The sequence below is a fragment of the Mesoplodon bidens genome (genome assembly GCF_964165515.1).
Source record: "Mesoplodon bidens genome assembly, chromosome: 9".
NCBI classification, from domain to species: Eukaryota; Metazoa; Chordata; class Mammalia; order Artiodactyla; family Ziphiidae; genus Mesoplodon; species Mesoplodon bidens.
Genome location: NC_138166.1, coordinates 82,407,233 through 82,425,384, shown reverse-complemented (window position 1 = coordinate 82,425,384; position 18,152 = coordinate 82,407,233). Strand labels below are relative to the sequence as shown.

General features: G+C 42.1%; 1 protein-coding gene across 2 annotated transcripts in view; it reads right to left on the bottom strand.

Moving 5' to 3' along the window:
- The window catches only part of SND1 (staphylococcal nuclease and tudor domain containing 1), a 427,993-nt gene that overhangs the window by 374,654 nt on the left and 35,187 nt on the right, over positions 1–18,152 (bottom strand). For both annotated transcript variants that reach the window (XM_081244332.1, XM_081244333.1), the window contains exons 3-4: positions 9,864–9,984; positions 5,729–5,807 (exon numbers count right to left, since the gene is read on the bottom strand). In XM_081244332.1, the coding sequence (XP_081100458.1) occupies positions 5,729–5,807; positions 9,864–9,984 (200 nt within the window). The remainder of the gene's footprint in view (positions 1–5,728; positions 5,808–9,863; positions 9,985–18,152) is intronic.

The following is an 18,152-nucleotide window of genomic DNA, read 5'->3' as shown; positions in this document are numbered from 1 at the left end:
TAGCAGCAAGGGAAAAACGACAAATAACATACAGGGGAACTCCCATAAGGTTAACAGCTGATTACTCAGCAGAAACTCTGCAAGCCAGAAGGGAGTGGCAGGACATATTTAAAGGGATGAAAGGGAAGAACCTAAAACCAAGATTACTCTACCCGCAAGGATCTCATTCAGATTCAACGGAGAAATCAAAATCTTTTCAGACAAGCAAAAGCTAAGAGAATTCAGCACCACCAAAACAGCTCTACAACAAATGCCAAAGGAACTTCTCTAAGTGGGAAATACAAGAGAAGAAAAGGACCTACAAAAACAAACTCAGAACAATTAAGAAAATGGTAATAGGAATATACATAGTAATAATTACCTTAAATGTGAATGGATTAAATGCTCCAACCAAAAGGCACAGGCTCGCTGAATGGATACAAAAACAAGACCCATACATATGCTATCTACAAGAGAACGACTTCAGACCTAGGAACACATACAGACTGAAAGTGAGGGGATGGAAAAAGATATTCCATGCAAATGGAAATCAAAAGAAAGCTGGAATAGCAATACTCATATCAGATAAAATAGACTTTAAAATAAAGAATGTTACAAGAGACAAGGAAGGAAACTACACAACGATCATGGGATCAATCCAAGAAGAAGATATAACAATTATAAATATATATGCACCCAACATAGGAGCACCTCAATACATAAGGAAACTGCTAACAGCCATAAAAGAAGAAATCAACAGTAACACAATAATAGTGGGGGACTTTAACACCTCACATACACCAATGGACAGATCATCCAAACAGAAAATTAATAAGGAAACACAAGCTTTAAATGACACAGACCAGATAGATTTAATTGATATTTATAGGACATTCCATCCAAAAACAACAGATTACACTTTCTTCTCAAGTGCGCATGGAACATTCTCCAGGATACATCGCATCTTGGGTCACAAATCAAGCCTCAGTAAATTTCAGAAAACTGAAATCATATCAAGCATCTTTTCTGACCACAATGCTATGAGATTAGAAGTCAATTACAGGGGAAAAAACGTAAAAAACAGAAACACATGGAGGCTAAACAATACGTTACAAAATAACCAAGAGATCACTGAAGAAATCAAAGAGGAAATAAAAAAAATACTTAGAGACAAAAGACAATGAAAAACGACGATCCAAAACCTATGGGATGCAGCAAAAGCAGTTCTAAGAGGGAGGTTTATAGGAATACAAGCCTACCTCAAGAAACAAGAAAAATCTCAAATAAACAATCTAACCTTACACCTAAAGGAACTAGAGAAAGAAGAGCAAGCAAAAGCCAAAGTTAGCAGAAATAAAGAAATCACAAAGATCAGAGCAGAAATAAATGAAATAGAAACAAAGAAAATAATGGCGAAGATGAATAAATCTAAAAGCTGGTTCTCTGAGAAGATAAACAAAATGGATAAACCATTAGCCAGACTCATCAAGAAAGAGGGAGATGACTCAAATAAATAAAATTAGAAATGAAAAAGGAGAAGTTACAACATACACCGCATAAATACAAAGCATCCTAAGAGACTACTACAAGCAACTCTATGCCAATAAAATGGAAAACCTGGAAGAAATGGACAAATTCTTAGAAAGTTACAACCTTCCAAGACTGAACCAGGAAGAAATAGAAAATGTGAACACACCAATCACAAGCAATGAAACTGAAACTGTGATTTAAAATCTTCCAACAGGGGCTTCCCTGGTGGCGCAGTGGTTGAGAGTCCGCCTGCCGATGCAGGGGACACAGGTTCGTGCCCCGGTCCAGGAAGATGTCACATGCCGCGGAGTGGCTGGGCCTGTGAGCCATGGCCGCTGAGCCTGCGTGTCCGGAGCCTGTGCTCCGCAATGGGAGAGGCCACAACAGTGAGAGGCCCGCGTACCGCAAAAAAAAAGAAAAAAAATCTTCCAACAAACAAAAGTGCAGGACCAGATGGCTTCACAGGTGAATTCTATCAAATATTTAGAGAAGAGCTAACACCCATCCTTCTCAAACTCTTCCAAAAAATTGCAGAGGAAGGAACACTCCCAAACTCATTCTATAAGGCCACCATCACCCTGATACCAAAGCCAGACAAAGATACTAAAAAACAAGAAAATTACACACCAATATCACTGATGAATATAGATGCAAAAATCCTCAACAAATTACTAGCAAACAGAATCCAACAACACATTAAAAGAATCATACACTATGATCAAGTGGGATATATCCCAGGGATGCAAGGATTCTTCAATATACGCAAATCAATCAATGTGATACACCATATTAACAAACTGGAGAATAAAAACCATATGATCATCTCAATAGATGCAGAAATAGCTTTTGACAAAATTCAACACCCGTTTATGATAAAAAATCTCCAGAAAGTGGGCATATAGGGAACCTAACTCAACATAATAAAGGCCATATATGACAAACCCACAGCAAACATCATTCCCAATGGTGAAAAACTGAAACCATTTCCACTAAGATCAGGAACAAGACAAGGATGTCCACTCTCACCACTGTTATTCAACATAGTTTTGGAAGTCCTAGTCATGGCAATCAAAGAAGAAAAAGAAATAAAAGGAATACAAATTGGAAAAGAAGAAGTAAAATTGTCACTGTCTGCAGATGACATGATACTATACACAGAGAATCCTAAAGATGCCACCAGAAAACTACTGGAGCTAATCAATGAATTTGGTAAAATTGCAGGATACAAAATTAATGCACAGAAATCTCTTGCATTCCTATACACTAATGATGAAAAATCTGAAAGAGAAATTAAGGAAACATTCCCATTTACCACTGCAACAAAAAGAATAAAATACCTAGGGATTAAATAGGTATTAAACCTACCTAGGGAGACAAAAGACCTGTATGGAGAAAACTGTAAGACACTGATGAAAGAAATTAGAGATGATACAAACAGATGGAAAGACATACCATGTTATTGGACTGCAAGAATCAATACTGTGAAAATGACTACACTACCCAAAGCAATCTACAGATTCAGTGCAATCCCTATCAAATTACCAATGGCATTTTTTACAGAACTAGAACAAAAAATCTTAAAATTTGTATGGAGACACAAAAGACCCCGAATAGTCAAAGCAGTCTTGAGGGAAAAAAACGGAGCTGGAGGAATCATACTCCCTGACTTCAGACTATACTACAAAGCTACAGTAATCAAGACAATGGTACTGGCACAAAAACAGAAATATAGATCAATAGAACAGGATAGAAAGCCCACAGATAAACCCACGCACCTATGGTCAACTGATCTATGACAAAGGAGGCAAGGACATACAATGGAGAAAACACAGTCTCTTCAATAAGTGGTGCTTGGGAAACTGGACAGCTACATGTAAAAGAATGTAATTAGAACACCTGAACAAAAATAAACTCAAGGGCCTCCCTGGTGGCGCAGTGGTTGAGAGTCCGCCTGCCGATGCAGGGGATACGGGTTCGTGCCCCGGTCTGGGAGGATCCCATATGCCGCGGAGCGGCTGGGCCCGTGAGCCATGGCCGCTGGGCCTGCGCATCCGGAGCCTGTGCTCCGCAACGGGAGAGGCCACAAGAGTGAGAGGCCCGCATACCGCAAAAAGAAAAAAAAAAAAGAAAAAAAAAAAAAAAAAACTCAAAATGTATTAGAAACCTAAATGTAAGACTGGACACTATAAAACTCTTAGAGGAAAACATAGGAAGAACACTCTTTGACATAAATCACAGCAAGATCTTTTTTGATCCACCTCCTAGAGTAATGGAAATAAAAGCAAAAATAAACAAATGGGACCTAATGCAACTTAAAAGCTTTTGCAAAGCAAAGGAAACTACAAACAAGACGAAAAGACAACCTCAGAATGGGAGAACATTTTTGCAAATGAAGCAACGGACAAAGGATTAATCTGCAAAATATACAAGCAGCTCATGCAGCTCAATATCAAAAAAAACAAACAACCCAATCCAAAAAATGGGCAGAAGACCTAAATGGACATTTCTCCAAAGAAGACATACAGATGGCCAAGAAGCACATGAAAAGCTGCTCAACAGCACTAATTATTACAGAAATGCAAATCAAAACTACTATGAGGTATCACCTCACACCAGTTAGAATGGGCATCATCAGAAAATCTACAAACAACAAATGCTGGAGAAGGTGTGGAGAAAAGGGAACCCTCCTGCACTGCTGGTGGGAACGTAAATTGATACAGCCACTATGGAGAAGAGTATGGAGGTTCCTTAAGAAACTACAAATAAAATTACCATATGACCCAGCAATCCCACTACTGGGCATATACCCAGAGAAAACCATAATTCAAAAAGACACATGCACCCCAGTGTTCACTGCAGCACTATTTACAATAGCCAGGTCATGGAAGCAACCTAAATGCCCATCGACAGACGAATGGATAAAGAAGATCTGGTACTTATATACAATGGAATATTACTCAGCCATAAAAAGGAACGAAATTGGGTCATTTGTAGAGACGTGGATGGATCTAGAGACTGTCATACAGAGTGAAGTAAGTCAGAAAGAGAAAAACAAATATCGTATATTAATGCATACATGTGGAATCTAGAAAAATGGTACAGATGAACCGGTTTTCAGGGCAGAAATAGAGACACAGATGTAGAGAACAAACGTATGGACACCAAGGGGGAAAAGTTTTGGGCGGGGGGTGGTGGATGAACTGGGCGATTGGGATTGACATGTATACACTGATGTGTTTAAAATGGATAACAAATAAGAACCTGCTGTATAAAGAAATAAATAAAATAAAGTTCAAAAATTCAAGAAAATAAATAAATAAAATAAAACTAAAAAAACAAACAAGCAACAACAACAAAAAAAACCCTAGTATCTTTAGCCTCCAAATTACTGATGTAGCTTACACTTTTCAGAGACTAAAGTGTTAATTAAAGCCAGCTGCAGCCCATCCTACTGAGTGAACCTAACATGATATATGCACTACAAACCTTACATATCTAAAAATCATTTCTAACAAATTCACACTGACATTAACAACAAATACATTTTACCTATTACTTAAGTATATACAGATTCATAAACCAAAACAGGCCTAAAAGGCTTTGGAGAGAGATAAATTTTCCCTGACCTTAAAATATAACCACTGAGCCCCTGTCAGTTTTGCTAGATTCCAAGCAGCAGATTTTGCTTGGAATTTGATTTATTCACTCTGCTTTATTTTACATTTACTTATTCCTTGTACCTCATATAATATCATACATCTACTTGTTGTTTGGTTTGTTGTCTGTCTCCCTGTTAAATTGTTAGCAGAAGCTAAGTGTCTTTGTTCATTGCTATATTCACAGTGTCTAGAACACAGCCTGGCATATAGTAAATGCTCAATAAATATTTGGGGATGGATGGATAAATACTCTGGAACTCAATATCTACAGTGTACGGCATAAGTCTACTGTAAGAACAGCACTGCTTCGTCTCCAAGCCTGTTTTTGAATTATACACATCAAATGCCATTAATGAATGCCGAGTAACCTCCTCACTCAGAAAAATACACACGTACACCTGGGCAGGAATATCCTAGAAGCCATGAGAACATCAGATATTACCTATTTTATATCGGGGGCAGGAATGAAAATGCAGCAAAGCCAGTGCAAAGTCAACTCCCACAGTTCTCACCGTGGTGTGAGAGGAAGTCAGACAGTCAGAAGAGTAATGGACACTTACTTGTTCGCTCTCATGCCTTCTCTCCGGGTGGCCAATCCCTCTGCAACCAGAGATTCTGCAATGTTTTCCCCATTGGTATCTGAGGAGGAAAAAAGAGGTGTAAATCTTGTGTTTAAATCCATCTCCAATAGCAAGAGAGCCCTAATGGGACCACTTTCACCCGTAGCTCTTCAAGGAATGATGTTGCCAGCGAACGGGACAAGGCAGCAAGGTAGGGTTGGGTTTTCCGAAAAACCTCTTCTCCCCCAAAATGTCTAGTCTCTAGGACCCAGAGGTCTATAAATCTTCTCTGGACTAATTTTCTAGTGTATCTCCTGAGCCAAAGGCAATCTCAGGAACTCCAGGAGACTGACAGGGAAGCAAGACACATGCAGCAGCCCAGGAAAGGATAACTAACACTGACCTAAGGAGGAGAGGCCTGGCACCAAATGCAAATTCTGCCACTTAATAGTCTTTCAGCATCTTGATACACGTACTCATCTATAAAATGGGAAGAGTACCTCCCGAGATGGGTTCTTGTGAGAATTAAATGTGTGTAAATCACCAAGCGCAGTGCCAAGCACACGGCAGGAATTCACACAACAGAATCAAAAGGCAGCCTCCCACCTGGACAATCAGACAGATTCACTTAGGACTGCCTACGATGTTTCACACTGGCAAGTCCAGTTCCTCTCAGGATGTCCTGTTCTCTGCTCCAAGAGGCCACCAAGGCAAGCAAGCTACACCATTTGACAAACACTTTCTCCTAGTCTCAGAGATGCAGGGGACAGCATCTCGATTTCCAATCTCACACAGCAGCCTTCAGAGCAGGCAAGAAAAATGAAGTGAAACATAAAACACAACCTGATTAGGTGTCACCTGAGCACTTGAAACATTAATTGCATTTCCATGCTACTGAAAAAGCTTTTAGGTTCTCTGTATTCTCTTAAATCTCTGCTTGTCAGCCAAAATGATAAAAGAAGACACCTACGAGGGAATCACCACATAAAAGTCTTTATAGCGAGCACAAGCTCCTAGATAAACTGAAACACAGCAGTCTAGCTGATAGGTAACGTCAGCATAGAATAAAGTTCTCTAAGGTTTATGTATTCAGTACACTATACATAGACTTCCGCAAGCAACAACAAGTTTACATACCACCCCCAAACTCAATCTAAATGCCTTGCCATTGGCCCTGTCCAAATTTCTGAAGCACATCATAAGCCCCTGTTCCTACTACCAAAAAAAAAAAAGTTGAGATGAATGCTGTTCACGCAAAGAACGTTCAGGTTCTGAAGCTGAGTGTGGATCACAAGAACCTTTCCACAGAGGTTACTGCTGAGGCCAGACACAGACACACACAGCTACCTGACATCAGTAAATATTACATTGGTTCTTTCGAAGCAACAGGAATAATCCCACAGAGTGGAAAGTCAAAAGGAAAGACTCCACGATGATGAGGAAAGTTGAGCAGTAAGGTGCCAAGAGGTCGGGGGTAGAAAGAATGAAGGCCTGGTACAAACAAGGCGAACGGCCATAAAATCTCCAGTCAACAGCAAACGCAACAGCTCTCAGACAGTTCTTTGGCACAGAGTGCTTTGAAAGGGCTGCTGGCTGGCCCACTTCTAAATGAGTTCATTGCTCCTTCAAAAGGGAGAAAAATACAATTCTCTGGGCCAAACTCCCAAAGAAGGTAACAAAATGTGGTGGGTAGAATACTGAAAACAGGGAATTTGTAGGGAAAAGATCTGATGCTTGCTTATTACTAATCAAGGTATGATTGTGATCAAGTCACAATTGGGGCTGGTACTCAGAGCAGGTGGGTGACTATTCTCCAAAAGTTGAAGACCAATCAATCATCTCTCTCTCTTTTTTTTAATAAGCTCTGGGTTAACCACAAACTCTCAAATTCTGTCATTCTCCTCCATCACAAAAAGAGTAGCCATGGGGCTTCCCTGGTGGCACAGTGGTTGAGAGTCCGCCTGCCGATGCAGGGGACACGGGTTCGTGCCCCAGTCCAGGAGGATCCCGCATGCCGCGGAGCAGCTGGGCCCGTGAGCCATGGCCGCTGAGCCTGTGCGTCCAGAGCCTGTGCTCCGCAACGGGACAGGCCACAACAGTGAGAGGCCCGCGTACCGCAAAAAAAAAAAAAAAAAGAGTAGCCACATAAACAACAGGGATTTACTGTATAGCACATGGAACCATATTCAGTATCTTATAATAACCTATAGTGGAAAAGAATCTGAAGCTACACACCTGCAACACAATATTGTAAATCAACTATAGTTAAATGAATTCTTTATCTATCTACATATAGCAAAAGAAAATCTTTTTTCTAAACAAAAAAAAACAAAAGACAAAAAAGAGAGTAGCCATAAAATAGGCTAAATATATGAACACTAATTAATTAGCTAAGGCACTGTTTCATTACAGTTGGCAGTGAAAGTTGGTTAAAGTATCTGAGTGAAAATATTAAACTTTAAGCCATTTAAGCCTTTAAAACTGAAAGATGTAGATGATTTCAATCATTCTTTCGGTAATTATTTATCAATCACCTCCTATGCGCCAGATTCTATTAAACACATTAGTATGTTAACATGCTAAATTACATCCACTCTGTAAATTGCATCAGTTTGAAAAACAAACTTTCTAAAAACAACTTTAAATTTTAAATGCCAGCTCCTCTTACCTTAAATAGACTGTTTTATAGTTGGAGACTAAGGTTATTTAAATGAACACTTACAGGTGGTCTCTCCATAGAGATATCTGTACCGAAAAAATGTTCTATAGTCCAGTGAGGTCTCTTGTCCGGTAACAGAAGATTGACCAGCTCTTACAGAATTGTATTATTTTGGGTAATGAAATTCTCGAACAATTACATTTTGAAGACAGTACACTTCTATTTGTCTTACATTCTTCCTAGCCAGTAGCCCTCCAACAATAATGCTTAAGTGTTTTATTACCTACTATATTATTTGAATTATGGGCAAAAGGCAAATTTATTTACTTCTCTTTTTGAAATGATTCCATGTATTTCTATAATTTCCCAATCAGGATGCCGATAGCCATTTGCTAAAAGGGCTGTTTCTCTACTGGGTAAATTGGACAAGAAGGCTCCAAGGTCATCCACAACTCACTTGTCTAAGACCTCTACACTTAAAATCAGAATCCTAAAAGGATATTGTTAGCCTTGTCATATACTCTGCTTGCTTACTTCCAGCTTACTAGTCACCCAAGGCAAATAGATTATATAAAGCAGCTCAGTTAGAAGGCTAGTTTATCAATAATCACAGGAAACTTTAAAAGGTGTCTGCTCCCCAAATAATCCAGATGAACGTAAGTGTTCCTGTTCATCTGAATGCTTTATGGAAAACATTCTACCAATTCTTTCTATGTCCTATTTCTGTTCAAACTCCATTGTGCAATCTCACTCTCCCTCTACCTAATGCAAAAAAGACCAGAACACCTAATATCCTATAAGCTATCCGGCCCAGCTAAACAACAGGCATATGTGCGCACACACACATATTTACTGAGTGCATTCTCTGTGCTGGTGCGAGATGCTTTACACATACCATCTCTTTAAACTCTCTCTATAACTTACAATTGAAACTAGGGCTTGGAAAGGTTCAGTTACGGGTTAAGTAAGAGTACATGGTAGAAGAGCCAGGAATCCACACCTACACCACTCCAAAGCCCGTGTTCTTTCCATTCCATTCCATTCCATTCCAAGTCATGTGGCTTACAAAAAACCACAAGCCCTAAACAAATCATCCTTCCCTAAAGAGAGTCCCCAGGAGGAGAAGAAAAGCCACAAGATAGATAAAGCAAATAGAAGATGCAATAGGAAATCTATAGGAATTCAATTAGCACTCTGACCTAGAAGCACAGAGCCAATGAGTTCCACAGGCTGACAGCCTAAATACAGGGGAAAATAATTCTACGCTTACACGCACACCTAAACCAAGCCAGGAAAGCGGGCACAGGAGTAAACTAGGAGCAGGAGTACCAGGGCACCTACGTGCCACGAGCTCTGTGCACTTCCAATGAGACCTACAGCCAACCCTCCCAGAGCGACCTCCGCCAGATGAAAACCAGTCTTTGGAGGAACTTCAGACTTAGAGAAAAATGAGTACCTTTCCCCCTTGGTACTCACCTTTTCCAAGGTAGATCATGCCATACTCTCGCCCCTGGGGAGTCTTGTTTTCTATCGTGAAGCAGACTTCCTTCCCAATCAGCTTCTTCCGAAGGAACTCTCGAGCAGGAAATGCCCAGGGCTGAAAGACAAAATAAACGTGTTCAAGAACTAGGCAGTTCTCACACGACACAATCAACATCCAAGCAACTTCACTCCTTCAATAGCCTGGCCATGCACTAGGCCCTGAGGAGAATATAAAAATGAAACACACACAACATGGATCATACGCTCAGGGGGCTCCTAAAAAAGGCAGGTTGAACAGTTGGTTTAACTAGCACGAGCCCTAAAAACAGGCATCATGGTTTCCCAGACACCAGCACTAGGAATTCACCCCATGCCCACCCCTCCACCACCCCCATCACTGTCTACTCTCTAGCTGTCTGCTGTCTACTGTCTAGCTGGTAAGGGATCAGCTTGACAATGGTGGTTCTTCCCTGTCACTCATTAAAGACCCAGATACAAGGAGTGAGCCACACATCCACAATGGGTACTAACAGAGTCTGCATGTGATCTCAAGATACTGTGCAGGGACTTCCCTGGTGGTGCAGTGGTTAAGAATCCACCTACCAATGCAGGGGACGCGGGTTTGATCCCTGTTCTGGGAAGATCCCATGTGCCGCGGAGCAACTAAGCCCGTGTGCCACAACTACTGAGCCTGGGCTCCAGAGCCTGCAAGCTGCAACTACTGAAACCCACACACCTATAGCCCGTGCTCCTCAATGAGAGAAGCCACAGCAATGAGAAGCTCGCGCACCACAATGAAGAGTAGCCCCTGCTTGCCACAACTAGAGAAGGCCTGCACGCAGCAAGGAAGACCCAAAGCAGCCAAAAATAAAAATTAAAAATTAAAAAATAGGGCTTCCCTAGTGGCGCAGTGGTTGAGAGTCCACCTGCCGATGCTGGGGACACGGGTTCGTGCCCCGGCCCGGGAAGATCCCACATGCCACGGAGCAGCGGGGCCCGTGAGCCATGGCCGCTGAGCCTGAGCGTTCGGAGGCTATGCTCCGCAATGGGAGAGGCTACAACAGTGAGAGGCCCGCGTACCGCAAAAAAAAAAAAAAAAATTAAAAAAAAAAAATATATATATATATATAAAAAGATACTGTGCAAAGGGATGGCTTTTCCCCCATCACTTTGGGATAGTACAGACAAAGGGAGATGTCTCCCCTGAAGCAGCACTGTCATAGTCAGTGGTCACTAGCACTTGAATTTACAGTCTGGACCTAGCTCAGTGCCCCAAGTTCCCTTAGAACAGAAATGAGGAAGGAGAGGGCAAGAGCTCAAAGCGTACATGATCTGCAGAAGTTCGTGTGCCGGAACAATACAGCGTATAAAAGGGCAGAGTGGTATATGATATGCATGCGTTGTCTATTACCAATTGGAGCCATAGAACATGGGCTACACAGAGTAAAGGCAAAACAGTATATCAGTGACCTGAAAAGGAAGCGTCTGCCAACCTTTTCAGTCCATGAAGATTATTCCATGGGGTTAGCCAAGAAGCTTTTCTAGAAGAAAAACATCCATGACTTCCCAGAAACCAGAAGCCAGTTTAAATGTGGCAGTCTACCAACCCACTGGGCTGGTATTCACAAAAGCAGTACTGTTAGACAGCGACAACTGTGGATAGTTCTAGGAAGAACTAATCCTGAGTAAGTGCTCTTGAAGACACAAAAACAAGCTTATCCTCCTTCATCTAATGCGCTCTCTGCAAAGTGCCAGCAAGCAGAAGAACCAACCACTCAATGGCAATGTGGAGGTCACCACATTTTAATCTCCCAGTTCTACCCGTCCTCATTCATAATAATGAAAACAGATACTGTGACCAAAGAGCATGATGACTGATAATGAGCCCAGCTACCAGCCACATCACAGAAACCCACTAACACAGCCTCATACATTTTTATCACCTTAGTGATCCACTTACTCTACAAACATCCTCAGCTATAGATCTAATGTCTAGGCTTCAGTTTTGAGTAATACACTAATACCTAAAATTCAGTAAAACACTGCTTTCCTAAATGCAAAGCTCTGACAAAACAAAGTACTCCTAAAGGAAGCCAAGACTTCAGTAAAAATTCATTTATCAAGGGTCAGTTCACAAGGAAATAGCTAACCCCTGTGGGGAAACCTCCAATTTCCACCGACTAGGCAGAATTACTAAAAGCTTTTAAGGCTTGAGGAAAGAGCACCCTTCTCTCAGGACCTCATGTTTTACAGCTGGTCAGTCACTGGGCAATAAGAGAAAGCTACACTGGAGGTCCTGAAAAGGACATACACCTTATCCTAGAGAAAGGTAACCTAGCTTCTCTAATATTCCAGCCTTCTCAAGTTGTGCTCCATCCAGAGTCAGGCAAATTCCATAAATGGACAAGATACGAGCTATGAAGAGAGGCGATTAGAAGATTCAGGAAAGCGACTGACCGCATCACTCCTGCCGAGGGCAATAGAGCACTCCAGGAGAGAATCCTGTACAGGTGTCCACACAGAGGACAGCCAGCAGAAGGCTACCTGATGGGGAAGGCCATCCCAGCAGAGCCTCCCAGAACAACCCTACGTATACAGAAACTGACTCAAAGCGCTCATCACATTAGGGCCACAATGACCCAATAGGAAGAATCACTGGTCTGGTCAAATGATGTGCCAGAGCTCCACCTAGGAAGCAATGGCTGTTAAGTAGCTGAGACTCAAAACTGCCTCTTCCCTTTAGAATGCCCAATGGCAGGTGATCTAGCAGCTTGCTCTCCATTCCCAGACCCATGCAAGGTTCTGGTGTCTACCACGACAGATGGAATTTTAATTCCCATCTTTTCTTTGCACCAGGTAGACTCCTAAACTACTGAAACAAGATTAAATCCCACAACAATGTAAACCCTCAAAGCTAGCTATTTTTGTACTTGGCCCAGTGCTCAATCATCCCACTGTCCCACCTGCTCATGTAATTAATCCCTCTCTGCTGCAACCATGCCACCACCCCAACTTTCAAAAGCTCCACTGAATGTAGAATGACTGTGACATTCATTTCTGTATTTCGCATGAAACCAACATGCAGCTTCACGTACAATGAGAGCTCAAGAAATCTGTGGGAAATAAATATATAATTCCCACAGTGCCCATCAATGCAGTATCTAGGCTGCGTAGAGTAGCTAGGCAATGCTGGGGATCAGGCTGGAACAGGGCAGTGATGGCTGGGGACACACAGCAGAGCTGCTTTTATTGTCACGGGACTTAGGAGAGAGCTAAGTTTCTCTGAAAGCAGATATGAAAGAAGGCGGAGAATAATCAAGTGCATGATACTTGGGACAGTGATACAAAGAGAAGCAAATAAGCAATCATGTCCTCGACTCTGTTTGAATGTGACAAAACCAGACATGCTCCAAAACTACAGAAAGCCAGAGAGAAAGGAGTGCTACATTCCACAATCCACTGATCCACGAGATGTCCCTCCCCTCGAGGAGCCGACAACCGAGTACAGAGACATATAAACATGGAATAGGATGACAGCACAAAAAAGGGATGATGAAAGGTGATGTCAGGTGTGACTTCTCCATAGGATGAATCACCGGGGCACAAGGCGGAGACGGAGCTCCCGCTGGAGGGGGCAGCTGAGCCAAGGCATGAGCAGGCAGGACTCAGGTGGCCTGTTAGGAGACCCGAACACTTCCTCAGGGGTGGGACTTAGCATCCCAGAGGGGGTTCAGTAAGAGAAGACTAAAAGTCAAATCACAAATGGGATTGTAACCCTGGCTAAGGCGTTTAGATTTGTCCAGCGGTAATGAGGAATCACAGAAGTATCTGGCAGTAATACTGAGCCAGGAAAAAAAAAACAACATTATATCTCAAAAACATCTGAGAGCATACAGAGAAGGAATCAGAGGGAAGGAAAATGAAGGCAGAAAGACTGTTACCTTAACATTCCAGAGTTGAACAGAGAACGATAGCAATTGTAATGAAGTTTCAAGAACAGAGAAGAGAGATTTTGAAGGAGGCAGAATCTCTAGGTCTCGATAAAAGCCTGGAGGTTGGCGGGGGTGTCTGGAATTGGGTTACCACCTGGCGTCACTGCTAACTTGAGCCAGAGCACCTTCAAGGGCATGGTGGGGGTAAAACCAAATCACAGCAGGGCAAGGAGAGACTAGATCACTGCACACAGAAATAGGGACTGTGGCTGACAAAGGGTGAAATCTGTAGCTCTCAAATACTTCACGTCACAGGGACCTTTGAAGAGTTACTAGGAGAAACTGAGTTGCTCTGGAAGAGACAAAAACCACTAGGCTGTATAAATATATGAAACTCCAATGAGAGCAGGGATCAGATTACATGGTATTCTCTCAGGTGGGATAGTTCTGGTAAGATTTTATTGTACTGTTACATAGGCTACAGCTAAGACGCTTCAGAACAAGCTCCAACTGGCCTTGATTCTCATCCACGAAACAGAAAATTAAAACCCAACCCTTCTTCCCTACAGCCAACACTGCTTCTTCCTTCTGGGGAAATGAACTTGACTGGCTCTAGCCAACCAGGGTCAACCCTCTTCTCCTCTTAGAAGCAGGCAAGCTGTTACACAACACAAAACTGAAAGGGAAAGAACTATTCAAAACGTTGATCAAGAAAAGCACTTAGCACCCAAAATTTGAAAAGCGCTGAGAGAGATTTAATCTTCAGCACTTGGACTAACAGTACGAGAAGTCTCTGTAGTAGCAGAAATTAAATAGCCCTAGAGATTACCACAGCTAACATTTGTTAAGTAGCTTACAGGCCCAGGCTAAAAATTCCGCATTATCTTGTTTAATCCACACTGAACAACCCTGAGGTATAGAGTAACCCAATACTTGTGCTTACTGAGAGAGGACAATGGAAAATAACTGATTCTGCCTATTTAGTCATTATTCCAAGAATCTAATTGCTGTTGATAGAATTTGGGGTGATTTGTCTCCATTTCCTATAACACTGCTTTACTATCTTCTCAATTCAAACAAAATGCTTTTTATTATAGATGAAAAAAACTGCATGTTTTTCCTTAAATGAAAGAACCCCATGAGCTGCTTTTTCTCCCGCACTTCCATGGGAGGAAAACAGCAGACGGAAGCTGAGGTACCAACTTGCCCATCATCATCAAGCTGAGGCAAAAGACAAATAATTTGAATCCAGAAGTTTCATTTTTGATAGCCAAAGCACCACTGAAGAGACAAGAACTGATGTTTCAAAGTACGGGAGCCAAGAAGACTCACGGCAGCTGCCTGGAGAGGTAACTTAAGGAGTCCAAGGCAGACCACAAAGAAGGCAAGCTGGCCAGGCATTAGAGATGGGGGAGCAGGGGACTGGAGGGGATGGTGGAACAAAAGCTCAGAAGCTTGTCAAATCGCCATAACACATGGTTCTTGACAACTATTGAACCACAAGTTGCCCTAAGAAACTGATAACTTCTTCCCTTCAAAATGCATGTTTACACAAAATTTTGCTAACAATTTCATGGGGTTCACAGACGTCCTTAGGACACAGATCCCAGATTAAGAATCTATAATAAGGCACAGTCCTAACATTTATAGTATATGCTACCATTTATGAAAATGAGTACTACTCATATCTACTGTATAGCACAGTGAACTATATATACTCAATATCTTATAATAACCTATTATGGAAAAGAATCTGAAATACATATAACTGAATCACTTTGCTGTACACTTGAAACTAACACAACATGGTAAATTAACTATACTTCAATTAAAAAAAAAAGAAAGAAAGAAAAGAAAATGAGTCCCTGCTTGTATAGGTGATAAATGCCTCTGGAGATTCAAGACTGCCATAACACCAGTAGTCTCCAGGGAGAAGAACTAGATTTTTCACTGTGCATCCTTCTGAATTTTGAAGGTAAATGAAGAATTCAAACATAAATAAAAGAGCTCTGCCATAACTAATGCCAACCTCAAACAGCGGAGACTACCTAGGAAATGTACTAACCTGTTTCCAGAGAAAGAGGCATGAAACACTGATAAACCTGAAAAGGCTCTAAACCTATGGGAAAGTGTATGACGGAAAGAGACTGGGATTACTGGGATTAAAGGTAGTGAATGTATAAACTGAAGCAAGCCACTGTTGATTTGTCATCAGTCCCGTGATATAAAAATACTTGAAACAGGGAGCCTGCTTCAAGATGGCGGAGGAGTAAGACGTGGACATCAACTTCCTCCCCACAAATACATCAGAAATACATCTACATGTGGAATAACTCCTACAGAACACCTACTGAACACTGGCAGAAGACCTCAGACTTCCCAAAAGACAATAAACTCCCCAAGTACCTGGGTAGGGCCAAAGAAAAAAGAAAAAACAGAGATAAAAGGATAGGGATGGGACCTGCACCAGTGGGAGGGAGCTGTGAAGGAGGAAAGTTTCCACATACTAGGAAGCCCCTTCCCTGGCAGACACAGAGGGTGACAGGGGGGAAGCTTCGGAGCCACGGAGGAAAGCACAGCAACAGGGGTGCAGAGGGCAAAGTGGAGAGATTCCTGCACAGAGGATCAGTGCTGACCAGCACTCACCAGCCCGAGAGGCTTGTCTGCTCACCCATCAGGGTGGGTGCAGGCTGGGAGCTGAGGCTCAGGCTTCAGAGGTCAGACCCCAGGGAGAGGACTGGGGTTGGCTGCGCGAACACAGCCTGAAGGGGGCTAGTGTCTCACAGCTAGCCGGGAGGGAGTCTGGGAAAAATTCTGGACCTGCCTAAGAAGCAAGAGACCACTGTTTTGGGTGCCCATGGAGAGGGGATTCAGAGCACCACCTAAATGAGCTTGAGACAGGTGCGAGCCGTGGCTATCAGTGCAGACCCCAGAGACGGGCATGAGACGCTAAGGCTGCTGCTGCAGCCATCAAGAAGCCTGTGTGTGGGCACAGGACACTATCCACACCTACCCTGCCGGGATCCTGTGCAGCCCGCCACTGCCAGGGTCCCGTGATCCAGGGACAACTTTCCCGGGAGAACACACGGCGCACCTCAGGCTGGTGCAACGTTACGCTGGCCTCTGCCCCTCTCAGGCTCACCCCACATTCCATACCCCTCCCTCCCCCCAGCCTGAGTGAGCCAGAGCCCCCGAATCAGCTGCTCTTTTAACCCCGTCCTGTCTGAGTGAAGAACAGACGCCCTCAGATGACCTACAGGCAGAGGCGGGGCCAAATCCAAAGCTGAACCCCAGGAGCTGTGCGAACAAAGAAGAGAAAGGGAAATCTCTCCCAGCAGCCTCAGGAGCAGCAGAGTAAATCTCCACAATCAACGTGATGTACGCTGCATCTGTGGAATACCTGAATAGACAATGAATCACCCCAAAATTGAGGCAGTGGACCTCAGAAGCAACTGTAGACTTGGGGGTTTGCTTTCTGCATCTAATTTATTTCTGGTTTTATGTTTATCTTAGTTTAGTATTTAGAGTTTACCATCATTGGTAGATTTGTTTATTGATTTGGTTGCTCTCTTCCTTGTTTTTTTTTTTAATGTATAGATATATTGTTTTTCCATTTTCTCTTTCTGTGAGTCTGTGTGTGTATGCTTCTTTGTGTGATTTTGCCTGTATAGCTTTGCTATAAGGAAACACAAGTTTTAAATGATACATTAAATAAGATGGACTTAATTGATATTATAGGACATTCCATCCAAAAACAACAGAATACTCTTTCTTCTCAAGTGCTCCTGGAACATTCTCCAGGATAGATCATATCTTGGGTCACAAATCAAGCCTTGGTAAATTTAAGAAAACTGAAATCATACCAAGTATGTTTTCCGACCACAATGCTATAAGACTAGATATCAATTACAGGAAAAAAACTAAAAAATACAAACACATGGAAGCTAAACAATACACTACTAAATAACCAAGAGATCACTGAAGAAATCAAAGAGGGACTCAAAAAATACCTAGAAACAAATGACAATGAAAACACAACGACCCAAAACCTATGGGATGCAGCAAAAGCAGTTCTAAGAGGGAAGTTTATAGCAATACAATTCTACCTCAAGAAACAAGAAACATCTCAAATAAACAACCTAACCTTACACCTAAAGCAATCAGAGAAAGAAGAACAAAAAAACCCCAAAGTTAGAAGAAGGAAAGAAATCATAAAGATCAGATCAGAAATAAATGAAAAAGAAATGAAGGAAACAATAGCAAGGATCAATAAAACTAAAAGCTGGTTCTTTAAGAAGATAAACAAAATGGGTAAACCATTAGCCAGACTTATCAAGAAAAAAAGGGAGAA